This window comes from Ischnura elegans, chromosome 12, assembly GCF_921293095.1.
Source record: "Ischnura elegans chromosome 12, ioIscEleg1.1, whole genome shotgun sequence".
NCBI lineage: Eukaryota > Metazoa > Arthropoda > Insecta > Odonata > Coenagrionidae > Ischnura > Ischnura elegans.
This window is the reverse complement of record NC_060257.1, coordinates 80,264,806-80,292,428: the sequence shown is the minus strand read 5'-3', so window position 1 is coordinate 80,292,428 and position 27,623 is coordinate 80,264,806. Positions and strand designations below refer to the sequence as shown.

Below are 27,623 nucleotides of genomic sequence, written 5' to 3'. Positions count from 1 at the left end.
TCAACAAGATCAGCCAATTGGAATGGACAATACAAAAAAAACTTGACTTGAAATGAATAAACCACCCTCTTCCGCCTAGGGCAGAGAAAAGTATAAAAACCACACCCAATAGTACACACGCGCCTATAACACATTCACTGGGATGGGGAATTTCACTTCGGGGGGGGGGGGGGGAATATTAGGGGACAGTGGTATTTCACTTCTGGGGGGAAGAGTAGAGGACAGTACTTAACACAGCCGGGTGACCACATCTCCGTGGTGCCGATTCCTCCTCCTCTGGTCTCCTTCCCTCTCCTCTGCTGCCACTTTCTCTCCCACTGCTTTGCCCCTTTTGTACACCTGTCACCTCCTTTTTTTATTCCATCTCTCCTTTTCACTCACATGTCTGTCCCTTTTATACCCACTCTATGGTTCGGCGGCGTCGGAACTCAAAATTCGATGCGAATTCCGACTCATCGGAATTCGACATTGCCCGCGAATTTAAATAAAACATAATATAATTATGCACTAAGCGGGTAGTGGCTATCCGTTACAATACAGAAGGTGAGGCTCGGAGGCTGCGCGCTAGGCTTAGGCTGCTTGAGAAATTAAGAATGGATATCTTTCAGAGCGACACGAAGAATATCATATTAGAGCTCCTCTACATTTCCAGAACCGAAAGAAACGATACATTTATAGAGATATTTAACTAAACGGATAGATGTGGGAATTCTTTTTCCCCCAGAGCAATAAAGGATTTAAATAAAGGACTTTAAATGCAAGACTGAACTTCGTCAGAGCATTTCCCTGTATTTTTTGCTAACGATCGGTGTCCTGACAACCCCTACCACACGCCTTTTTATGCGGATTTTGAGGTATAATAAAGTTCTATAGAAGATTTTAAAAATATTTCAGCTAGTGGTAACAACTTTCATTGTATTCAAGGCAAAAAAATCCTTGGAAAACATACATTCATCTGCTAAGGTTGTTTTTCCTTCGTGAAAGCGCTGTTCAGCCAAAGAATTCCTGAATAAAAAGAAGATAAAGAATCTCCTCGGTAGAAAAGCCGATTAAAAAAGGACCTGGAACATCTGAATACGAACTAGATGACTCTGTGGTACTGAAAAATCTATCAGTCTCTCCAAATCTCAGAATTAAATTTTTTACCCAGATAGCGCATCGATGATTAATTAATCACGGCCCGTGTTTCCACGTATCCTTCCGTTCTTAAGAACGCCTCTACTATTGGAGTTCACTCACTTTCCACTCCGCTACCCGACGACAACGGGTCCAGTGAGCGCGTAACCTAGTTTCCTCTCGACAGCGGTAACATTCACTCTCTGGGAGAATCCTTTTCAATGGATTCCCGCTCATTCCCATGAAAAATCAATCAGAATACGAATGCCACGTCATGTGGAAATGGTGACGTCAGAAGGGTAACAAACAGTGGGCAGGAGAAATTTTTAACAAAATGCGTAATTTTCATAAATATGTTTTAATGTGAAAGAAATGATAAATATTTACGTCAATTGTACTATCAGTAGTATCAAAATGGCGGATATTTGCCGGCTTTCCAAAACCAATTTTTAGCTTTCATAGATATTAGCAGTGAAAGAGTCATTTCCAACTATATTTGGGGCACGAAATGCATTGATGACATTTACTTTGCCCACTAAAGCATGATTTGCTAGGATTTAAAACATTGATAAAAAATTATACTCGTAAAATAGTTTTGAAGCGTACAAATTGGCAACATTAGGACCATATCGCTCAAATTGATCTGCGTTAAAATGGTTGCGAGTCATTCGTCCATCACCATGCAACATGAAGTAATATTTCGGTGAAAACGACAGACTATTAAAGGAGCAAGTCATTTTCCATTCTTTCGCCAGGCATTAGAAAAATGGCGCTAATTTAGAATTTTAAATTAAATTTGGAATAGAAACTTTTTCAATGATGTTAAATACAAAAAAAGGTAAATCCTGATTTGTTTTAACTTTCAAACCGAATTTTGGCAAACATGGACTTATTGTACGATGTAAGTTATGCTCTTTACTACATAAATGCATTCAGAAACCGCTGCTGAATTGTAGCCTCTTGATATTGACGTTAAAACGTTCAAAACCATTTGAGATGGATGCATGCTAATTGTGGGAATTATAAAGTGCTTTTCAATCTCTTCATCATAATGAATTACCGCAAAGTGTACTTGCCGACCTTTAATCTGATCTGTTATGAGTGATACAGAAGAAACAACTTTCTTCATTCGAAGTACACTCATCTCATTCGATCTTGATAAAAATAAGTTTTCTGAGCTGGTGGAATAACCGAAGCAAAGAGTTATTGGAAAAAGCTCCGGATAGAAATCAGGAGAAATATATTGAAGAGCATTTTATGCGTATAACGAAGTAGAACATCGAGTATATAGCAAAAGTAAAATGGTAAAAAATGGAAATAAAAAGGAATGGAACATCACTGTCATACAAATAATTTTTTTTTACAGAAAATGCTGCTTTGCATAAAAACTCAGCGAATAACTCACCAACTCAAAAATGTCTCACCAACTGCTGGCAATTCACTCAAGAGGCATTAAATTAAAATGATAAGAACGCTTAAATAAAAAAGAGTATTACGATTTACCCGGATACAGAGCAAAAGAAAAATTATGAATAACTTTCTCTACAGTGTGCTCACTAGCGACCATAGTTACGCATTTGAGATTAATGATGCGAGAGACTATTATGGATCTCGGAAAAGCTATTGGCTGTGCTCAGCAATGCTCTATAATGTGTTCGTCAATCTTTAATTCTTTTGTGTTACTTTGACAAACGGCTATTACAGAGAAGAATGTTGAAAATGGCGCCGTAAAAATGATACGAATTCAAATGAATTTAAAAATGATATAAAATATGAATTCTTCAAATTTTAAAGGCAATGAAAAACGGCAACTAGTTAGTAGCCATCGGAGAATGGTCTTCTAAACCTTCTTGACCGGTCTAGGGGGGGAAAAATTGGAATGTAAAATTAATGAGTGTATTATTTATTTCTGCATCAAAATGAACTTTGATATTCTCGCAGCGAGGTCGTCGTTAATGGATCTAAGGTCGTGATTTGTCTTCAAGCAGATTTGATGAGAGCGCTTTTACTTCAAAATAAAGACGTATCCGTGTTACGCTCAACGATGCCAATCGCCTTCGCTTTTCAGCAGCCGAGTCCTTAATTGACTTCGTTGGCTTTTGGTGTAGGAAGTATCGGCATCACACCGGACGGGAAACTTTAGACTTGACCTCTTTAATGCATTCGTGACTGGAACATCTTTCAAAGACAAGAAGCTCGCTTAACCATACGGTGGAATTTCCCCATGATGAATCCTACAAAAAAACCAACAATCCTTCGATTTCTGGTCTTCGATTATTAATTTACCTTAGATTTTTAAAATCACATTGTTAACGTTTTACTCCTGTAGCACATGGAAATATGCCGTTCATTATTGTTTCAGCTCTCTGCTAGGCGACGCTTGCATTAGATGCCTCTGACTCCGGTAATTCAATTTTCTGAATCTAATGGTGAAGCACGTATGACACTCTTCAATTTATTGGCCAATGAATCGGCGCGCAATATTGTTTAAACTATTGTGAGTTACGTACCGTATGACACGTATCAATATTTTCACCAATATTGGCTTTAATAGTGTTCTAATTTACCACTAGAAATAGCATTGCCAATTTTCTTGAATATTGCTCGAGGCAAAGTTACTAAAATTAGAGGTCAAACTGTCACACGACCTGTGGGACAGTCTCTATATTAAACATGCTTGAATTAATAAATGTGATATTAGGAGTCACGACATTCTATTTAGCCTTATATTCCTTGCTATGCCAGTTAATAATTAAAAATGAATATGCTGACCTGTTTGATTTTAGATTTTTATCATGATACCTTAGCAATAAAGAAATATAGCAGTTTTTATTTGTCACATCGACGCTTTTTCTTGTATTAAGTCATGTATACACGATATCAACACGCACAATTTTAGTGTCTGCTTGGGGGTGGAGTCTGGGGGGGTCCAGATTTCCCCCGAAATATAAAATCACACTTACTTAGCATCACAAAAGAAAACCAAATATTTAAAAATCATGATATCACAAAAGACTTATTTGAAAAATGAAGTTTTTTCTATTATGAAAAGTGTTTTAAATTAGGTAGTTTAAAACCCATTACTTACTACCCTATTTTTCAAAAAATTTCCCCCCCTGGTTTTGGATCCCCCGAACACAGTTCCTGGCTACGCGTCTGTGCACGGTGCATTTTGGAGTTCATTCTCGTGTTCATGTACTTAGACATTTACTAGTGTGAGCTGATGTACCGGGTAAAAAGGCCTTAAGGCCAGCATCACCGCTAGATTTTTTGAAAATATCCTAGTTTCAAATACAATTCTCATAAAATATAGCATTGAAAGTTCCAAATTTTTCTAAACGCCAGTGGATAACGTACCAACCTACTACTGCACGGGCATATTTTGGAAGTTTAATGAAAATGCAATGTCCTTCATTTATCGCTGGATTATACTCAAGGACCAACTGTTGTAATTATTTAAGAGTTGAACTGGATCAAATTGAAAATTGGATTAGAAGTAAACAGTGAGCAAATGTCAAATGTTCAGACAACACTCGCTGAATCCATAAAGGTGCTTTTACAATGTATAACATGATATATAAACATGTTATATCGATATCTCCACTGCACAAACGCTCAACAATCACCCACCGAATCAAATCCGCTCATCTAGTATTATGAGGGCTATCTAGATGAGCGGATTTGATTTGGCGGGCTATTAGAGCGTTTATGCAGTGGAGGTATCGATATGTAACAAGTTACTTGTAACATGTTTTTATAACAAGAGTTCAGCGGAGCCAAAAATGATTAAAGAACATGCTACAGAGGAAGTCGCCACGCTAAAAGTTTCGTCCATTTTCACGCACGCGTCACGCTTTATGTTTCTGTTCTTGTAATCTTCTGCTGAGGGATCCCACAGCAGCCGTAGCTCTCTGTATGAATCGATGAGCCGAAACACTTCTGCCTTCTGCTGCACGACCACTGTGGATTTTATTTCAAAGCGATATAGCACTCACTAAACAGCTCAACAACACACGGCTACTAGCCCACCCGTCAACTGGCTATCCCCACCTTGCGGTTCACCTCTTTTCTGCAGAATGTTACAAATTTTTCCCACTTCGCGTGGAAAACCGAAAACTTGTTGTATGACACGAATTTTTATTTTGTAACACAAGGGCGTACCCAGGATCAAAATTAGGGGGAGAGGGGTAAGCCATGGTTGTTCAAGTTGTAGGTAAGATTTAAGCATGGAAATGGTGAATGAAATCAACGTTTTAAGGAAACTGTAACAGCTCTTTATTAGTTTAAAAAAATATTTGCTTGAAAAAATATTATTTTCCTTAAAAACATTTGCGATTTTTGCTTATACGGGGGGGGGGGGGAGGGAGGGGAGCTGCCCCCTCCTGCTCCTCGCTGGGTACGCCCATGTTGTAACACAGTGTTACATGTAATGTGTTCCACGGATTTGTAACTTTTTCGTAAAACATGTTATATGTAACTTTCTTATGGTTGTGAGACTTGGACGATGGGGAAGAGAGACAGGGACAGGATTGGGGCGTTTGAGATGTGGGTTTGGAGGAAGATGGAGGGAATACGGTGGATGGATCGAGTTAGGAATGAGCAAGTGTTAAATAGGATAGATGAGGAAAGAACGTTGATAGACAAAATAAATCAAAGAAAGGGTAACTGGCCGGGACATTTGATGAGAGGGAATGGAATTTTGAAAGTAGCTTTGGAGGGAACGGTGGAAGGGATCAGAAGAAGGGGAAGGAGAAGGCTGAAGTTCAATGACAACATAAAAATTGGAAGATATGGAGTCTTCAAGGAGATGGCCAGAGACAGGAGGGAATTGAGACAGCATTGGCGCGGGGGACCTGCCGACGGGAGGAACACCACAAGATGATATATGACATGCTACACGGTGTAAACGCACCGGCCCCGGGTACGATACGAGCGGCGAGCGGCGGGCGGCGAGCGGCAAGCGGCGTGAGCGGCGCCGCTCTGATATCGGTCCTCATTTAGTTGCGTGTAAATCCATTGAGGGTGGGTACGATATGTTTGAGCGGCGAGCGGCAGTGAGCGGCGCCGCCCAGTGCCGCTCATGGTTCCAAGTCCAGACCGATTTCTTTTCCACTGCCGCTCGCCGCTCAGTAGATTCATCCTTCAGTGTAGTTGAAAATGTCGGCGTAGATACATCAAAGTGGTGAGAATACGGCCAAGCAAAGGAAGACTGAAGTTAAACTAAGTAATATACTAATAGAAGTTTTAATTAGTGAGGTGCAGTCCAGGGTATTTATGTGGAATGATCAACATTCTATTATAGTATTCTACCGATTAAGGTAGGTTTCCATGGAGTACTATAGAAGTAATCTGGGAGCCTCCCTTTCCTTCCAACACTAACTTTTTCAATACAATGTAAAGGAGCACATACGAGTTAATGCCTTTGCGTTAATACCTAACGAGTTTGCATGAATGATTTTTGTGGACCGGAACGGAACATTTACGAATGTATGAACAAAATTAGAACAGGTTCTATTTTCTGTGCATGCACTCGCACAAGTTGGGTGGTTACACGGTGCATTTTGGCGATCATTCTCGCGTTCATACATAGAGACATTAACCCGTACGTGTTAATGTACCGTGTAAACAGGCCTTAAGGCCACTGTAACTCCCTTTCAATATATCTAAAAATCCTATTCTCTTCCTTCCTCGTTCCCTAACATTCTACCCTCTAACGCTGAATTTCAACTTCCCCTTCCCGCTAAGTATCCCCCTCCGCTACCCTCACTTGTGCAGTCTGGGCCATATAAAGATTACAAATGAGTCGCTTATCCCTCCAATCTACACCTATTCTCTTGAGAATGTTCATTAAATTTATCCAGTTCACCCTATAAAATGGTCCTCTCCACGAGGAACCTCATTATTGCTATTGCATCACGAGTTGACTTCCCTTTTCTAAAACCAAACTGATCTTCGCCTAAATACTCGTTTGCCCTCGCCTCCTCAGTACCACTTTCGCTGCATACGATATTAGGCTAATAGTCCTATAATCTCTGCATCCCACAGGTTTCGTCTTTTTCAATAGCAGAATTATTACTGTCTTCACGAAATCCTCCGGCAAACATCCCTCCTCATAGATCCTCCGTACTAGTTCGAAAAAAATTCTTACTCTCCTTCCCTAGATTCTTCAGATGCTCACTCAGGATACATTGTCCTCGCACACTGCTTTCCTGGCCTTCATATCACGAAGGGCTCTCTTGATTTCCGCATCGAAGATACCCGGCCAAAGATTATCCTCCTCCACTGCACTTTCCTCATCAAAAATCAATTTCTCCGGCCTGTTCCTTACTTCATACAGATCCTCCACGTATTCCCTCCATCTACTCTGTACCTCTTCGCGCTCGGTTAGCATCCTTCCATCTTTAGCCTTAATTTTGGACACGGCTTATCCTCTTCTGCTGCCCGATAGCGACTTAACTTTTTAGCGACCATTTTTTTACCGACCCCGGCGTACAACCCGCGCCTACTTCTCCATCCTTCTGCAACTTTTCCATTTCCTCACACTGTCTTTTCCACCAAGCCTCCCTTGCCCTCTTAGTTTCACGTCGTAATCTATTATTTAGTTCCTTATACATTCTTTTGCCCTACTCTGTGTCCACGTTCTTTCACTTCCTTCTCTCCTCCATTTCTTTTACCATTCCCTCTGTAATCCAAGGCTTCTTTATCCTTCTGCGGTCAACATAGCCAATTGACTTCTCCGCCGCATTGACTATTCCCGTTTTAATATTATCCCACCATTCCTCTTCAGTCTGTGTACTTCCAGTCTCCCGTATACTAATGTACACTTGTTCCTGATATCCTCCCCTTCAAGTTCTTTCTACGTTCCATTTCTTTGCCTTTCTAACTTTAGTACATAAGTGTTTTGAATCTTACGTTGCATTTCATAAGTACTAGGTTGTGGTCTGAATCCGCATCTGCTGCTGGGTAGCTGTGTGAGTTTTTAACACTATCTCTTTTACCACTGCGTCCGTAACCCAAGGCTTCTTTATCCTTTTGCTGTCTATGTAGCCAATTGACTTCTCCGCCGCTTTGACTATTCCCGTTTTAATATTATTCCACCCTTCCTCTACAGTCATGTGTACTTCTAATCTTCCGGGTACTATTGCCCACTAATTACTGATATTCCTTCCTCATAGTCCCCTTCAGCGCTTCTACATTCCATTTCCTCGCCTTCCTAACTTTAATTAGCCTTTTGAATCTTATGTTGCATTTCATGAGCGCTGGATTGTGGTCTGAATCCGAATCCGCGGAAGGGAAGCTGCGGGAGTTTTTCACACATTTCCTATACCTCTGTCTTACCATGACATAATCAATCCCCTTACATCCCCTGAACTTTTCTATATGTACATTTGCCCTTTGTGATGAGTGCTGTTTACGGGGAAGTTAGAAATGAATAAATAAATAAATGGCGGAAGGAACCTATGTAAAATTTAAAAATAAATAATAAATTTGAAGAACCTCTGGTTATCCAATATCCTATTGAGCACACGGGGAAGAGCGTGTGGTAAATGTGTAACAGATATGAGTAATCTATAAGTCAAAGTAGAACTGAGGGTATGATACGCATTTTAAAAAAGCTAGAAGTTCTCGTGGAAATACCCATTTAAGACTGTCAAAGTGTCCGCTCCGCGGTGTCATAAAACGACCGTTTTCGCAGTAGAATCCTGGGGGTCAGGGATCGGAGAGTAAAGAAGGTATGAGTCTCAGCTGGTGTCTTTCTGGTAGGTATTTTTGTCTGAGTCCCAGGAAAACAACTCACTTTTTCGAGGTTTGAACACTTTTAATAGAAGCATGGTCTTTGATCGTATCCAAAGAAAACGAAATGAACTTCAATGAAACGTGCACTTACCTCGGCTGAAAAACCTCCAGTGTATTCACCATAGACCATTTGAGAATCGGTTTATTGAAGCAATACATAAAAACGGTGAATGCTGCGCATTAAAACCCATACAGTTCCAATAATCTTACCGCGTCGCGGCTAATCCAACTCCCGACGCGCGGAGACGAACCTTGCCGCGCGATCGAAAAATCAATGTAATTTCCGGCGTCGCAAACTTATTTCACAGATAACTGCATAATCACCTCAAGAAATCTTCAAAAAATGCTCTCATATAAATTACTCCGCGTGACTTTGCCGTAAACCCATTTTAAACTCTACCTAAATATAAAACTTTGTCGAAAAACAGTATCCGCCATTTCGTAACTGCACGGTAAGAACTAATCCATAATATTCTTTTAGATTACGGAAAATTAAAGAAAAAAATACCATGCCAACATTTTATGTGGTTTTTTATTCCGCAAGAATCCACCTATAATTTCACCATCTACTTACTTTAGAAGATTTTCAGAGAAAATTGAAGACGGGCGTTTTTATGGAAATTTTCTCACGTTTGAGCATCTGTATCTCAGTAAAGGGAGGAATCTTTGTCAAATAAAGTGCAGATCTATAAATTTCAATCATTTTTGAGTATGCCTGCGAAGTTTCAAGTTTATAACTCAAAAAAAGTCATTTTGTAATTTTGCCCGGCTTTTTCCGATTTCCGCCCACTGTAGAGCGGTTAGAAAATTGCCGCTCGTATTGTAGCCACTACTGCCGCTCACGTGCCGCTCAGGTTGCCGCTCGCCGCTTGCCGCTCGCCGCCCGCCGCTCGTATCGTAACCGAGGCCAACGGTGATGTCGTCTAACACGCCTTCTGCCTAAAACACTTATTGTAAGGATAGGGAGACATCTGAGAGCAGAGTTCGAAACTAGGTCTCCCCAAAGCGGAAGAAATCTCCGCCTTGGATTCGGCTCGAGAACTGTCGCTGAAGCGAAGGGGATGCGCTAGATGCGATGATGGTAATGCTCAGGGACATACATACTCACTGAACAGGGTGCAACGAATCTCAAGTGAATATGACTCAAGGGCGAATGTGGATCCCTCTAGTGGAACGCTTGCGCCACACGATCGTCTTCTCTTGGTGACGATGCATATGCCTGCGAAGGAAGCGCGACGTCACTCAAGTGCGATGTCACGGCGTTTTTATTTATCACGTAGCCATAGTGATGACGGAGAATGGGTTGGCAAATGGTAAATGGTGGGGGAGAGTCTCGGCCTAGTGTAATTAAATTGTATAGAGTTTGTATTACATAGTGATAGTCCAGTGTGTTAATTAAAAAAATATTTTCCAGATAAATCAAAGAGGGTAGCAGCATTTATACGTTCCTAAAACATGCAAAACTTTGGCTATTTACAAACAATAATATTACGTGGGATTAAACATGGATGTATTTACAAACCATTTCCCTTATTTCTTTTCGATTTACATTATTATTAATATTACACATTGCTGCAAGTAGACTATCGCCTGGTGGCAGAATTAGATGTATACACATGAATAACAAATGTAGTACCTATCTAATACAAAGTTTAGAAACAGAAAAGACACCCATGGCAAAAAATAATACATGAATTCTAATCTCATACTACATAGAATTTAGCATTGTCCCAATAAACCAATTTCAAACAATCCATTAAATACATTAATTATAATATAATATGTTGTATAGTCTGCTATGTTATTTTATATTATTATGTTCTTTTGTTTTGTAATGTACTAAGTACCCAAGAGAGGGAGTCTTGCATATCTGTTCACGTGATCTCTGAGCTAGAAGGTGATGTTTCACCATGTATCACAAAGTATGTGATGTATCTGTGGAACAATTATACAAGTAATAAAACATAATACAACTAACAAATGAACATTTACCAAATTAACCTAATTTCACACTCTCTCTTTTAAACCACTATGCAATTAACCAATGAGTGATGAGCACCTTGTATAATTTCCATTCCAATTGGATTTATTTACTATGTCATTGCTTATACATTACTATTTTATATTATTGGAATATTTTCCAATCTTTTAAAGCAGATCAATTGTATAAAAGCTATAATATGTTAGTACCACATTTCATTTCCATTTCATACAACCTAATTTCTTAACTTTCTTGCGATATTTATCGTCGATACAATACAAAATGGTGGACCCTGTTTTCTGGCGAAATTAAGTGTTCATGTACGATTATAAAAAAAGGATAACCGAGTTACCTAGAGATATTTACTCCACATGTACAAAAAAACCTATAGAGTATGATACCAGAAGGACAATTGCGACCACCTGCGACGCACTTCCATTCCATCAGGGAGCTGATGCGGACTGCGCGCGCGGAAAAAACATCGAAAAGATTCGAGGTCCAACATAAGTCGAGCACGATATTCCCCGTGGCCAACAGCGAGCTGCGAACTGTGCCGCAAGTTCGAAAAATCGATCTTAATTTCGGCGTCGCAGGTGGTCGCAGCTGTCCTTCTGGTATCACACTCTATTATGCTTTGTTGTATGTTGCCCCGTTCACACTACGTTCTTTTTACGCCGGTTAGCCCCGACCATGGTTACAAAACGAGGTGTGAACGCAAGTTCCCGTTAACCGTGGTTGGGATTCTGACCACCGTTTTCCAACCACGGTTGGCGGTAGTTCATGCGTGTGTGAACGCAAGTTGGTTAAAAGCTGGTTAGAAAAAGAAGAAGGCGAAGCAGCAACGAAGTGGGATAGGAGGAAAGAAAACAGAAAATAAAGCATTCGAAGAGGAGACGGCCGTTATTGTTGAACTACATTCGTCAGAATTAATTCAAAGGAAAGTGTTATAGGTTCATTCCGAAATTTGTTGTATATTATGGGATTTTAAACCTTATTTAAGTTATGCGATATACTATATAGTTCGTAGTGAGTTAGCCATTAGCTCGCATTGTATTGTTACGGGCAGATTGAATAATCTCTATAAATATTTTGCTAGAATTATGTAAAATGTGCGAAACTACCTTAATAAAAATCCGAAGGTCACAATGATTTTAATGTTTTGGTAAGAGTGCTGAGTCCCAGTTTGAAAAAGACCACTTATGTTCATCCTTGAACAAAAGTTCCTCCTATTTCAATATAAAATATCAGGCTAACGACTAGTTAGATATAACTATAGAAAATAAATTTAGAAACGTCGGGTGATACAACATATCACAAAAAAACCACGTTCTCTCTCTTATTTCTTAAGTTTAATTTCAAGAATGCAGTGACATTTTTCTTCCATGGTCACATTTCTGCAAGTTATTCTTCCACAATTTAATTGAAGTAAAATAGTTTTAATTTACGGTATAGCATCAGATTGGATCATGTCCTCTGTCAAAATCAGAAAACAATAATTTCTAAGACTGTAATGCAGCGAAAAGTGTATTTCAATCCCAAATCACCACAAGTGTGCCTCAATTGAGGCTTGAGTATCAAGATTAGGTCCTCTTTTCTTCACCTGCATCAATGATTTGTCAACACATCCGAATCAAGGGCAAGTAGTAGTATATGTTGTTGATATCAACCTAATTATCACCAATAGTCGCTTTAATTCGTATTAAATAGAGCAGTCGAAAAATGCAAGCCACACTATCGGTGAAATAATTAGTTGGACGGTCACATTTGAATTAACTTAGACGTAGCAAGGAACAATGATTGACGACGCTGGAATGCAATTTTTAATTCATAAGCAGCTCATAATATGCACATACGTTGAAATTCATTGCAATTAACACAAGAACTTTTCCCTGCACATTCTCTATTTCCTTCCAACTGGTTATTCGCTCTCGTAGATTCATTTTTCACTTGCACTTACTTTACCACTCATCAGATGTCGCCAGTGTCTAACCATGGTAAGTGTGAACGTACGTTAGTTCTGACGTCATCTTACGCTGGTTGAGAATAATGGTAGTGTGAACATATGTGGTGTAAATATCTCGAGGTAACTCGGTGATCCTTTTTTTAAAATCCTACATGAACACAAAATTTCGACGAAAAACAGGGTCCGCCATTTTGTATTGTATCGGCCACAAATAGTACAACTGAGTCGTGAAAATTACCAAGAATTGACAATAATGAACCACATAATAATATTGTAAATTTTTGTTTCTATTGAATTTCTACAATAGGTGTGGCATTAATTATAACATGCTGATTTTCGAAAAAAATTCAATGAGGACAATTTTTGCGAAATTTGCTCAAATTTGATGCCAAGTAATTTGTTTGAAAAAATTACCAATGAAAAACGGTTTGCGTCAAAAAACGCACTAATGTTTTGACAAAAACTGTGCAAAGTTTCGATTTTCGCACTCAAAACAATCGTTTTTTTAGGTTTTGTCCAGCTTTTTTCGTATTCAGCCCACTGTGCGCCGCCGCGATAGGAGCCCGACGACGCCTCCTGGGACGGGATAGGGAAGGAAGAGATGGGACGAGGAATCCCGCACCGTCACAAAGGCGGGCGGGTCCTACCACTAACGAAACCAGGAAAACTATTGCTGTTCCAGCGATTTTGGAGGCTATGAGGAAGAATAACCTAACGATCAAATCACTAGATACATACATACGACAATAAGGACATCTATCGGAAGGGGATGGACTGGTTGAGAGGGCGAGGATAAGCACAGAATGGAAGGGGGGAAGGGGCAGCCTTGATTTGGGACGAGGATTTTTCCCTTGAGGATAGGTATCTGACCAGCGAGGGGAGGGCAGGGATTAACATCAGTCACCTGAAGATGTAACTACGTTACGAAACTCAAGTCGAGCACATATTAACCCCTTCCACTTCGATTTATTTTCAGAATATCGTACTGCTATTCTCTTTTTATTTTTTCTGTGCTTCTTTTTCAAATGGGAGGTAATGAAATGATAATTTTGTAATTTGTAGCCAACGTAGAACCGTGAAATATAGTGTGATTATTAAACATGGAGAACACAGCTATCGCTACTCGAATAAAATCATTTTAATCCTTCCAATGCACCATGTTTCATCAAATATGAATTATTTGTGTATACTATGAATGTTTAAACATTGTTAAGTTTCAAAATAATTATATCGTTCCTCTAATTAGTGTTAAAATTATGAAAATCCGATGACGAGATACACTCGTCATTGCGTGGTTTGGCATCGCAAGTTCATTACGAACTAGACTCGATGACGTCTCCATGTCTCTGGGTTTCACCGCGTGGATTTTATTTGTGACGACAGTTTCTCCGGTATTCCAATTGGCGCCTTCAGGTCGATCCGAAGACGCCGCGCCGGTTGGAATACCGGAAAAACTTTCGTCACAATGAAAATCCACGCGGTGAAACCCAGAGACATGGAGACATTATCTAGACAACGCCGCGGAAAACTACGCATCAACTGCGAGCTAGACTCGTCATTACGGCGCAAGGGTTTAATATAATAGTGAACCTCAAAAAATGTAATCCTTTATTTCCAATTATCTCTTCTTGTTTGTTTTTCCCATCATGATCATCATCCAGATGGAGCACTTAATCATTATAAAAAATCAAAACAATGGAATGCATGCTCACCCTGAGTCTGGTCGGTGTGAGGATTTGCTTGCACGTGATGGGGTGGATGATGCCAAAGTATCGCTCCGTGCAGATGACCACGAGGATGAAGATGGAGGCCGTGTAGCTGAGGCTGTGCGCAAACTGGTACATCTTGCAGAAGAAGTCTCCCAGCACCCAGCTGCAATCACACAAAAACATACAACTTTACTTGAGAAAATAAAACAATGTAACACTAGTGTCGCCGGGCCAATACCACTAAGGGGCATTCGTTAATTACGAGGGGAGTTCGATAAGAAATACAACATTTTTTTTATGAAATAGGGGTTATTTTATCCAGCACTCATATACACCATGCTGTTCCCCAATTTATTAGCTACACATCACTATTTTTCAACGTAGTCTCCATTCAATGCCACGACTTGACGCCACCTTGAAGGCAGGGTCTGTACCTACTCCTGCAGACGCCAAACGGACGCCGGAATAGGGGAAAAGGATGGGTAAAGAAATTCGTCTATCAGAGTGCTGTCCTGACTTTCAACAAATTTTGAAATTTCCAACTGCTCTGTAGAGTCTAATAGGGTGGTTTCCTATTTTTTTAATTGCCTAAATTGAAAGATTATTACTCCTGGAGTACGTATTTCACGCTCTTAGATTTTTAAATGACAATATATATTTTTCGCGATTAAACTATAAGTGAAAATTTTCAAGCGGGCGAAAACGCGACTGCAAAGTATGAATGCTGGGGAAACCCAGCGTGACGTCATTCTGGTTCTGGCTGCCGCCGTGTGAGGCCACCTTAGTGCGAGGCTATGAGCGCCGCTACGTTGCAGGCTGCCAGCAGGTAGCAGAGTGCCCAGCTAGCAGATAGCGCTTGGCTTAAAGAAGGATTATTAATACCCTTTCAAACGAAGGAAACTTTCCGACCTCAGGCAATTGTAATAGATGATTATTAGGAGATGTTTCCCTGAGCTCTGTTCCTCATGCTTGCATTGGTAATCTCAGACGATGTAAAACTCTTATCTACTCGTATAGAATTTAGGTCCCTGTGACGCCACTTGGAGTGGCATCGCATGGACGACAATCTGGCCTTTTTCAAATGAGGTGAAAATTGACCATTGACATTCGTCTGAAATGGCATTTCTAAAACCAAATAATTTGTTTATTATGAATACACTAATGGTGGGTAATGAGTCGCAATCAATGCATTTCGTTTTCTTTGATGAAGGAAACTACCCTATTCATGGCGGTCATTGCATAATTTTAAAATATTCGTTTTAAAATCGCTCCAATGGCAGCTGCATATTAAGTGTTTGGCAAAATTACCTTCATCTTTTTTGTTATTAAAAAAAGCAGGTAATATTTGCCATCGACCAATTATTTTCGGCGGACGAGAATAAAAAGAAGCGTTGGTGCACAATGACGCGCCTCGATACACTTTCTATGAACATCGCTCACCGTTCGCCTAAAGACAAATTCCGCATGGCTTTTAAACCTAATGTCAATCTGAGAAGACTGATTGTAAAATCTAAGAATCCCATAGACCATTTTGACAGATGAGGAGTGTATTCGTTGAAATATAGCAATGGCAATGGTGTCTACGTGGGGCAGACAGGAACAAGCTTGGAAGTCACGAAGAAAGAACATTTAATTGCTAACAAAAAAAAAGATGATAAAAGTAACGTGAAACTGCCACAGGAGTGATTTTAAAATGAATATTTGAAAATTACGCAACGACCGCCGTGAATTAGACTTTGGGGAGCAGTTTGAAATTTTGATAGTTATTGAAAGTCAGGACAGCACTCTGATAAACGAATATCTTTACACATTCTTTTCACCTTTTCTGGCGTCCGTTTTGCCTCGTTCAGATTACGATTGTTCTAGCAATCGTTGGAACTATCGCCTATTCACACAACGATGGTTAAAACCTGTGCTGCCATCTAGTGCTGACATCTAAAGTGAACGGGAAATTGACGGTTAGAAAAGCTGTTGAGGTATGCAGGGTCAAGATATTACTGTGTTCAACGTGTTTTTACGAATAATTTTTCTTCCACCTATATTCTTCCTTCCTAGGACAAATCCATGAAAAAAATAGAGCGAAGGGAGCCTCACGAACTTTTCGTCTTTCTCTTGTCGCTTCCTTTTCCGGTCTCCCAGCGCCTAACCACCGTAATGTGGCAACGTTCGGTACTACGGTAATTATTATCAGGACATGCATTCACTCTGCTAGTTCGGCCAACTATCGTTAGAACGATCGCTCGGACAATCGTAATCTGAACGATGCATTTCAAGATCCATATCTTCCTTCGTTTGGTAGCTAGATAACATTAATAAGATAAATGCGTACTAATTTCCGCCTGAATATGATGATTACTCATCATATTCATCCGAGCCCCGGATCGCCTTACGTAAAAAACTAAAGGCATAAGTAAAAGTGAAATATTCAAGATACTTAACCATTCCAGTGTTCACGTCGTACTGGTCTATGTTAACGTCGCACTGCATGAGTAACTTTTTCATCATCCCCGTAGCGGCGATGATGAAAAACGCATTGCCGGCCTCGGTGGCGGTGGGGTAAAGTCCTCGCCTGCCAAACCGTAGGTCGTGGGTTCGAATCCCGCATGGGTAGGTTATCCCTATGCAGGGCATGGATGTTTGTGTTGTACTTTGTTAATGTTGGAAACCCTCGTTGTAAAAGGCCGTCATGTGCTGTTTACGGGGGATGTGATAAATAAATAAATAAATAAATAAATAAATTACAATGCCCGTAAACACTCAGCCAATCGAACTCAAAATCTAAATGTATTATTTGGTCGGGAATAATGTCATCAGCCTCCATACAATCCCAACCTAGCGCCAAGTGACTAACAAGAGACATATAATAGGGTAGTTTTCATCAAAGAAAACGGAAGGTATTGATAATGATTCATTACCCACCATTAGTGTATTCATAATATACAAATTAGTTTATTTTAGAAATCCCCGTTTAGACGAATGGCAATGGTCAATTTTCACCGCATTTGGAAAAGGCCAGATTGGCGCCCATGCGATGCCACCCACGTGACGTCACAGGGACCTAGTTTCTATTCGAGTAGATAGGAGTTTTACATTGTCTGAGATTAACAATGCACGCATGAGGCACAGAGCTCAGGGAAACATTCCTTAATAATCACCTATCAAAGCTGCATATGGTCGGAAAGTTTCCTCCGCTTGATAAGGTATTAATAAACCTTATTTAAGCCAAGCGCTACCTGCTAGCAGGGTACTCTGCTATCTGCTAGCAGCTTGCATCGCAGCGGCGCACATATCCTCGCCCAAAGGTCACCTCACACGGCGGATGTGGGAACCAGAATGAAGTCACGCAGGCTTTTCCCATCATTCATATTAGCCGTCGCGTTTTCGCGCGCTTTAAAATTTTCACTTTTCATTTAATCGCGAAAAATAGATATCGTCATATAATAATCTAAAAGCGTGAAATGCGTACTCCAGGAGTTATAATCTTTCGATTTGAGCAGTAGAAAAATAAAAGGAAACCACCCTATTTTTATCTGAAGAAACACCTAGGAGATCATCGCCATGATGACGACGAAAGCAAAAAAACAACAATTTCACAGTGGCTGTCAATTCAGGGGGTAATTTCTATGGCGACGGTGTACAAAAGCTTGTTGATCTATATGATAAGCCACCTTATACTAACAGAAATTATGTGAAAAGGTAGATTAAAGTGAGGGATTTTATAAAAAATAAAATTTTCAGAAAAACTTGACCTTTTTCTTTTTCAAAGTAGTACTTACTTAAAAAACGCGCCTCGTATAAAGTTATTCAACTGTATTCACATTCACGATTCGTCTATGCATAAAGACTGTTCCATTGAAGATTTGAGATGTGATACTCCACCCAATCTGCGGTTCCTAGAGCTGATTTGCAACCGCATGCATGCCTCGTGATCGATGCAACACACTCACGGACGAACAGACGAAGAGATTCCGCAAATTCCCAGAATGCAATGGGTTCCTCAATTCACCACCTAGACATTGTTCTCCACTCTAATGAATTTGTAGTATGAAGTTGGAAGCTGGACGTGATAACAGGGTTTATGCACGGCTACCCTCCAACTAGTTGCATCGAACGATAACGTCGGATATTAGTCTAGGTCAAAAACAACTAAGTAGAATTCCTATGTTCAAGCACGAAATACTTGCTCTTCGACCTGAAAACAAAATCTATGGGTTCATAAAGCAAGAATTCAAGTTTGTATCGACCAAATATGAGTAGTTTTATGGTTTGCCCATTCTTCCTTAAAAATACAGGAGAATTTTTATTTTGAAAGGTGGCCTGGAGCGTGAAATTAAAAAAAATAATTAACTTATTCAGGGTGTGATCTGGAGGAATCGCCAATTCTTGAAAGGGCAGACAGTTTTAAGAATTTCTTTGTCCGTAAATATGGGGTTGCAACTTTTTAGTTGCTTAACTATGGCAACGCAAAATTTTTTTATGCATTAAATGCGAAAAAAATAATCTTTCATTGCGCAATCGTATTGTTGACACTCTCCCAAAGCTATCGTTTAATTAAGCTCAATTCGCAAATTTTCGCTCTATCTTCCTTATTAATTTTTCAACATTTGATTTAATACCCGATTTTCAATATTTAATTTTTAAAGGGATTAAATAATTCAGGTATACGATTGCGCAATATCACCCATTTTGAGATTAATTGTTTCAGACAATTAAAATCGCACCTTTTCGGTAGTTGTTTTAAATTATTAATCCGCAGCATGAATTAAACTTATTAAATAGATTAAATACAAAGCATTGAATAAACTCATAAAATAGCTTTAATCCACAGCATAAAATAAATTGTCAAAAAGGCTGGATACCAAAGAAAAACAGTTTCCATGGTAACTGCAGAGTGCACCAAAAATAAATGCATTCGTTGCCATAGCTCAGTGACTAAGGGGTTGCGATCCCATGTTTATGGACAAAAAATGCTTAAAATTGCCACCTACCAACTCCTGAAGTACTGCAGATTCCTCCTGGAACAATCTGTTTCTAGTATATATCCCATGCATAATTATTTTAAAAAAATCTTTGCCCTGAATCTATGAACTGAAAACGCAAAAGAATTATTCTGGAACGACTTTTACCCACTCTTGATCAATATAAAATCTTCAGTTTGAAGCACATAGTGAGTAACTAATATTTTGTGCTCCGTGAAGAGTTTGTGCCTTTACGTCATTGAAAAGGATTGATCGTAATACCCAGTAAACAATAAGCTGAGCAAACATTTTCAACATATCTATGGACCTTTATTCAATTTCATATTTGTGCTACCCTATGAAAAAACTATTACATATTATTAAAATACAATATTACGTATAATTACTACGAGCATTGCAGATTTAAAGGTTTGCATATGAGCGATATTCGATAGGTCATGTGTAAAATATTTAGACAAAATATTTACATCCTTATAATGAATAGGGATTTTTTCCACTATGGTCATTAAATTATATTTGGGGATTATAAGAAACAAAAGCAAAGAATTTTTAGTATTGTTTAATTTCTACTGTTGATACTAGTAAGTATAGACCTATCTCCCGCACGTCTATCTCATGCAAAGTCCTAGAGCACCTAGTCGTCAGATCAGTAATTAGGTATTTAGATAGCGAAAACTGGATATAGTTCAATGAGAGTTAGGCATTACCGTGTTTTAAAGGCACTCACTCAGTGTTTAATCCGAGAGTGTTGGTTTGGATAGGTTAAGGCAGAGCTCACCCCATAATAAGCCATAGGCGTGTGAATACTCTTCTTAAATATCATTAATGGCAAACACAGATCATCTGACCTTCTTTCTTCTTTCCGCTTCGTGTTCCTTCGCGGACGACGAGGTCGCATGACCTATTTCATTGTTTCACTTCCCGCCTTTCTGTCTCTAAACGTTCTTTTCTATTCAGACTTCCTTCTTCCATTAACTCCTATGCCAAATGTGTCCCAAATTTTGATCCTTTTTTTCATCCCTCATCCATCTTGCACCATCACTATCGTAATTTTCCCCCTATTACTCGCACCACCCGATGAAATTTATTATTCTTTGTTATTTATTTGTAAATACTGTTGAATATTTTTTGTCCATTATTGGTTACGTTGCTTAAAATTATTAAATTGTTTCTCCTGTTATTGTGAGTACTCTGTAATTGGCCTCGTGCTGTTTTTGGACTGGATTAAATACAGAAATAAATATCACACATGCAAAGTAGGGGGGCCAATTCCTTTCCCTGAGTCATCGCCCTGCAAGGTTTTTTGTTTGGGGATATCCGACGGCTTCACGCAGGAATTGAACCTTGAACCTTTCGTCACCATCTTAGTGCTTTACCCAGTGGGATACTATGCTCCTTTTTTTTAATTAATTATAAATTAATACATATTTATAAAAATAACAAAAAAATGGGACCCAGCCATGAACACCAAAGACTCTGCTTTTGCTTTGAGAATTTAAATAAGAGTATATCGATGGCTAAGTTCTAACAGCACGTATCTCAAAAATAACAACTTTTCAGGAGAGCAAGAAAAACGATTAATTTATTTTACTCGTGCCCTGAAATTAAAAACTAAAAGTTCATAAAACTGAAAAAGAAGCATACATTTGCAAACAAGGAGTTGTTTTTTTCTTGTATTTTATTTTTTTAGTGCTATTACACTTTGTTTAAGATACCTGTATTAAACCGGCCGAATTTGAGATACGTGTTGTTAAAATTTATCCGCCGATATCTTATGAAATAAATATTCATTTATTACAAACGACAACCAAGTTTCAAGGCCTTAAGATTTCTTAGCTTTAATCACACTGTACCTACTATTTTTGTGTCATATTGTCATTTATTTGCGTTTACTCACAATATACCATTTTTGTGTCAACGACTATCAGTTTTCAGGCAGGCCTCAAGATTCCTTAGCTTTAATCACACTGTACCATTTTTTGTGCCAACGCGGAGACCTATTAATTGAATGACACGCTTTTAACTTTCAGGAAAGCCTTTAATCACGAACTGCGTAGGATAAGTTGTTCGTACACGTGCACTGATTAGTTCCTCCTCGTCTGCGATCATTATCGTCGGAAGTAATTAGTATTTTTAAAAAGGAGAGTAAAGTTTCACGCTTAACTCTGTGAGACAACGTAACAATTTCCTTCCCTAATTTTTCTTCCACTAAATGGCGCTATAATTGCGTGGGTTTGAGACTTAATCAGTGTGAAATAGTTTGGAGATACCAAATTTTTTAGGCAGGTAAAGGTTGCAGGAAGAAAAGTTTGTTATTTTTCTAACTTGAGAGCGAAAGAAATAGCGAAAACAGCCTTTAGAAACTAGATAAGTCAAATTCATCATGGATTACCGCATGGATTAATGGAATTTAAGAGTAAAATATGCCGGTCTCGGTGGCGGTGGTGTAAATTCCTTGCACGCCTTACCGTAGGTCGTGGGTTCGAATCCCGCCTAAGTAGGTGATCCCTATGCAGGGCATTGATGTTTGTGTTGTACTATGTTAATGTTGGAAATCCTCGTTGTAAATGGCCTTAATGTGCTGTTTACGGGGAAGTTGATAATAAATAAATAAATGAAGTCAAAGTTTTGAAGATAATCAGAAGGCATTTTGATCTCACGTGAGGGTGGTTCAAGATAATATATCTGTGGTAAGGTCACTCAAAAACAGCCCTGAAAAAAGAGCTAGCGACTGCTTAGTAAACGCGAATATCCTTAATTCCTTTTTTCAAAGCGTACTCGCTACCTGTCCTCATAAAAATACCGCTACCCTTCATAGCCTGTAAAAAAACTCAAATGCTGTCAATTGATATTTATTGTCACGGAATACGAATTCATCTTAAATTATTGAATCCAAAAAAAATACCCAGGTGACGATCGAATTACGACTAGAGTTTATAAAGATATAGCAACTGAAATGGCACCGTGTTTTTTAAATTAATATTCAAAAATCTCTCTCGCGGCATCGTGTCCCTGAAGATGGGAAAATAGCGAACGTCACCCCTATCTTTGAAAGTGGTGGTAAAGATGATACTATAAAGTATATACCTATCTCCCGCACGTCTTTCTCACGCAAAGTACGAGAGCAAGCAGTCTTCAGCTCAGTTATTAGGATTTAGATACCGAAAACTTGATAATTAATAATCAGCATGGATTACCACAGCCCCATATTGTCTTTACGTCCCCTCCAAATCCACTAGCCTAGCATAGATTCCTAAATATTAGTGATGGAAAAATCGATGTCCTTTAAAATCGAAAATCGAGTTATAATAGTCAAAGATCGAGGAGATCGAGATCAAGTGACGATCTAAAACTCGATCCAAACTCGATTTTTCAACTACAATCTTGATCATTTCGTTTGATCTCAGCACCGCCATCACCAGCCTATGATAACGTCATCCGTCTCATGTGAAAGACCTTTCTCTACAGCCGGTAATATTGGAAAGGCACGCTCTCTATCACAAATAAAGCATCTCAATCTGTTGATCTCTATAAAAGATTTTAGTGAAGCCGAATAGTTCCAAGCGGTGAACCCAAAACTAAAATGGGCGATTATATTAAAAATTTCTCGTAATAAATCATTCATGTATTGTGTGAAGATTTCTTCTACATCACAAATATGTATTTTCAGTGTTTTTTCAATAAATAATATACACGTTTTTGTGCAAACTGTATGTAAGAAACAGAAATTTTTTCGATTAATCGATCTATAGGTTCATATTTAGATTTTTGTGGAAACCGGGATGGTGTGTTGGCTTCCCACCCCGTGGCCACAGGTTCAAATCCCGGCGGTGGTAGAGAATTTTCAGAGACTTCCCGATCCCTGCTTGAATGCTGTGTGGAGGACATTTCAAGCTCAACACTCTGTCCGTCAGATCGGACGTTAAGCAGTCATCCCCTTGGTGACTTTCGTTAAGAGCATGATAATGCCGACGCCGGGTTTCTCTCCATCCTCCTAGCATACCTTTCCCTCATGTTGCAAGTGAAATCCGCTGTTTTATAAAAAAAACTACCTTCGATTTTCGCTGAAAAATCTATCTTTTCATTTAAATTACAAATCGATTTTGACCGACATTTTTCCATTACTATTATGATGACTTTCCAAGTCCAAACGATGATCTATGAAATAAACCATGAGGAATAACGAAGTCATGGCTTATGTGGCATATCGAATTGATCGTCGAATTTCAAGAATTTAATATACCATAAAAATAATTTACCTATTGACCAAACGGTGCAGAAGCGAGAATAAGAAAAGGGGTGAGACAAGGTTGTGCGCTTTCCCCCTTAATTTTTAATGTTTACATGGAGAAAGCCATCAACGAAATCAAGCAGAAAGCTTTGGGTGTCAATATCCACGGAGAAAAAATTAGTATGCTGCGATTTGCTGACGACATAGCAGTCATAGCCGAGACAGAGAAGGATTTGAAGAAGACGTTGACAAACATGGAAAGGACAATGGCCAGATATCAGCTGAAAATCAACAAAAAGAAGACTAAGATATTAGTTTGCAGTAAAAGAGAGGAGGCTAAAACAAACATCAACCTAGGAAAGCATAAGCTTGAAGAGGTGAACGAGTTCTCTTACCTGGGAAGCCGAAATACCAGCGATGGACGGAGCAAGAAAGAAATACACAGTAGAATAGCGCAGGCGAAGAGGGCTTTCTACAAAAAGAAGAATCTTCATACAGCTGAATATACCAGCATAGAAGTAAGGAATCAGTTCATCAGATGCTACATATGGAGTATGTTTCTCTATGGAAGCGAGACTTGGACGTTGACAGCAGCAGAGAAGTCAAGAGTGGAAGCATTCGAAATGTGGTGCTACCGAAGAATGATGAAGATAAAATGGATTGACCGTGTGAGTAACCAGGAAGTGCTAAGGAGAGTAGGAGAAAAGAGAAGCCTCCTAAAAACATTAAGCAGAAGAAGGGACAACTTAGTTGGCCACATTTTGAAGCACGATGGTCTGATGAAGACAATCGTTGAAGGACAAGTGGAAGGGAAAAAGGGCAAGGGACGGCCCCGAATGAGTTATATCGGACAGGTTATAAAGGATGTAAAAGAGAATAAATATGTAGCTATGAAGAGATTAGCGGATAGGAGAGAGAAATGGAGAGCTGCGTCAAACCAATCTTAGGATTGTTGACTAATGATGACGATTGATTTTTAGTTACCATTTTAGGGATAAATGGATTTTCAAAATAAGAATAGGGGTTAAAATTTTGCTCAAAAAATTGGTCCAAATGTGTGCACTACATTCAACGCTAAATAATGAGAACTTAGTTTTACCAGGAATACGAGAATTAATGCTATCTAGAGGGCTTAATTGGAGGAAGTGCTTGCTATGACAAGGATAATATTTCATTTAGCGAATAGAATTGCGTTAGCTCATTGAATAGGAACTAGCTGTTGAGAGGATTAACATGAAAGGATTACGGGAAAAGAGTAGTGGAGAGTCTGATTTGGAGTGTAGAGCTTTATAATGCGGAAAAGTGGAGAAAAAAGGACGAGTAGAGATTAGAAGCATTCTAAATGCGGGTGTGGAGAAGAATGGAGAAAGTGGACGGATGGGAAGAGGAACGATGAAGTGCTGAATATAGTTGTATAGCTAGTTAAGCCACTGATGCCAATTCAAACACTGTTTTTTAAACCATTATTATACTTTTAATGAATAGAAATTATATTATGATGTGAATAAGTTTATACTTTTGGAGTTAAAGTTGCTTTTGATATTCTACGAGGGCCTTTTTTTTCAACCTCCGGTCGCTCATCAAAAACACCATACAAGTGACGGGCGGGTACTGCGCAGGTAGGGCAATTGCTCGTCCTCCGCACCACACGCTCAAGTCATTTCTGACCGTAAGTTGCAAGTTTAAGGTTGGTGGCAATCTTTTTAACTTCACTGCCTCGATTGATTCCCGCTAAGTATACACTACGGAGAGACAACCAGAAAACTCGCCGAATAGCTTCATAATTGACTTGTCTCGACCTTTATGCCGATAAAAGAGAATTTTAACGTTAACACTGCTGCTCAGTGTGCAACATTACGTCCATTCCCATGCAAAACAAAGGAAGAGATATGCTAGCTTCAAAAAGTGTTCCTATCCAAGACAGCGTCCGCCATCTCAGGGCTGATGCAGCCCAAATGCTCATTGAGCAATTTCAATGAGGCATTTTCGATCACCCGCCGTGCATTGCCGATCTAGCGACAGGGGAATTCCATTTTTACGCCATTGAAGCGATGAAACTGCGATTTGAAGTCCAAGATGTGATTGAAGACGGCCGTGAAAATTCTCAAATTGTCAATGAAAACCTACTTTAACCGTAAGAATGCTTGAATACAAAAAATTTCAACGAAGATGCGTGCATTTTTAAAATTAAAGGCAATCAAATGAGAGGAAATCTTATCGTATGTTCTTAGATGTAAAACCCATAACATAGTGAATTGAAGACAATCCAACGCGGAAAAATCCGAATGAAAAGGGAAAACCTTCAAAATACCTCAAAAAATTTCAACTCTCTCCAGAGGTTTCTTATGATAAAGTCAATAAAACTCTCCATATCTCCGTGTCCCGACTTACACATTCACTTGGCGACTAGCGTATTTTTTAGGCTATATCCCAGCCGATGCCTGCTACCTTTTTATATACAGGGTGTCCCATTTATCTTGACCACACGAAATAACATTTTGTCCAGATGCAAATTCACTGACTGTGGACGAGTTTCTTATGACTGGTGTGCATTTTACTATGTTTTCATTTGTTCACCGTCAACGTCAGCAAGTGGAGTAGCTCCAATACCCGCGTACCTGCACTAAGCGCTAGAGAGTCAGTCATTTTTCATAACACTGAGTTTATATTAATGGTCCACTGTTCTACATTTTTGAATAAGTCTTTAGGAGAGGAAATGAATTGCCGAATAAAAAATATAGGGTGCCATTTAAAAAAGACATACCGCTGTTCATATCTTTGTAAATAACAAAGCTACAGGGAAGGCAATCATGCTAATTAATGTCCCCCTGACGGCTAATGAACATTTGCTTGACACATTTTTGCATTTGCATCTGGACAAAAAGTTATTTCGCGTGGTCAAGATAAATGGGACACCCTGTATATTAAGTTTTTAGCCTACCTGTGACCTTGCATTTTGCACAGTCACATTTTTGGTCTATCACAGTCGTACCAAGTGCTACAGGGATTGGGTTTTATCCGTTCGGACCCATTTAATTTTTTGAATTACATTTCCTTGTAATTTCTTGTATTTTCAGTTACCCATGTTAACATTAGCTCTTTCTCAGTAGGTTTTCGCAGGTTTTTCACGCCCCCCTTCTTGTGTGGGCGTTTTCCTGCAGTTAGTTTCTTCCAAAAAGGACGAAAGTCAATATCCTTAGGTTTTTCCCACCTTTGCTCAAATCTTTTTACACCTGGTAAATTCCAACTTTTTCAACTTATAATTTGTTTGTTGATTGAGAATGGAACTTATATGCCTCTTTATTTAATTTCTCTGTATGTAATTTCATGAGCACCTTGACAACATTTTTAACTGCAAACATTTATTGTTTGACGAGGGGTTAGTTGGAAAATGGGACTTTCTAGTCCCAATCTCGCCCTATAAAGACGAATTAATATTATTAATATTATTATATTCCTGCGATTGGGCCATGATTCTCATGATTAGGCCACGAAAAGCAACAAGGTAACAGCCGTTAGCCCAGTAAGGTCAACCTAGGTGCACATCACGCAGGTGGGCAATGCTTTCGCTTAATTTATTCAAGTATACTATTTCGTTAACTACCGAATAAAAACTTAAGATTATATTCTCCATTAACTTCAACAACAAATCATAACTTACATTTTAAATATCTTCTCTACACGGCGAATCTATCCAGAATGTATGACATTCGCAAACTAGTACATTAGATAGTGGTGATCTCTAGGGGCGCAGCTAAGAATTAAGGCTAGGGGGGGTTTTAGGCGCAACTAATACTTAGGGGTGTTGGGGGCATTGCTTACCCGCTAGGGTAAGTGGGAGTTGTGG

The 27,623-nt window shown here is 39.2% G+C and overlaps 1 protein-coding gene across 1 annotated transcript in view; it reads right to left on the bottom strand.

Moving 5' to 3' along the window:
• LOC124168733 (trissin receptor) overlaps positions 1 to 27,623 on the bottom strand; it is a 100,392-nt gene that overhangs the window by 50,086 nt on the left and 22,683 nt on the right. The window contains 1 exon segment of the mRNA XM_046547001.1: positions 14,570 to 14,729. Coding sequence (XP_046402957.1) covers positions 14,570 to 14,729 — 160 coding nt within the window.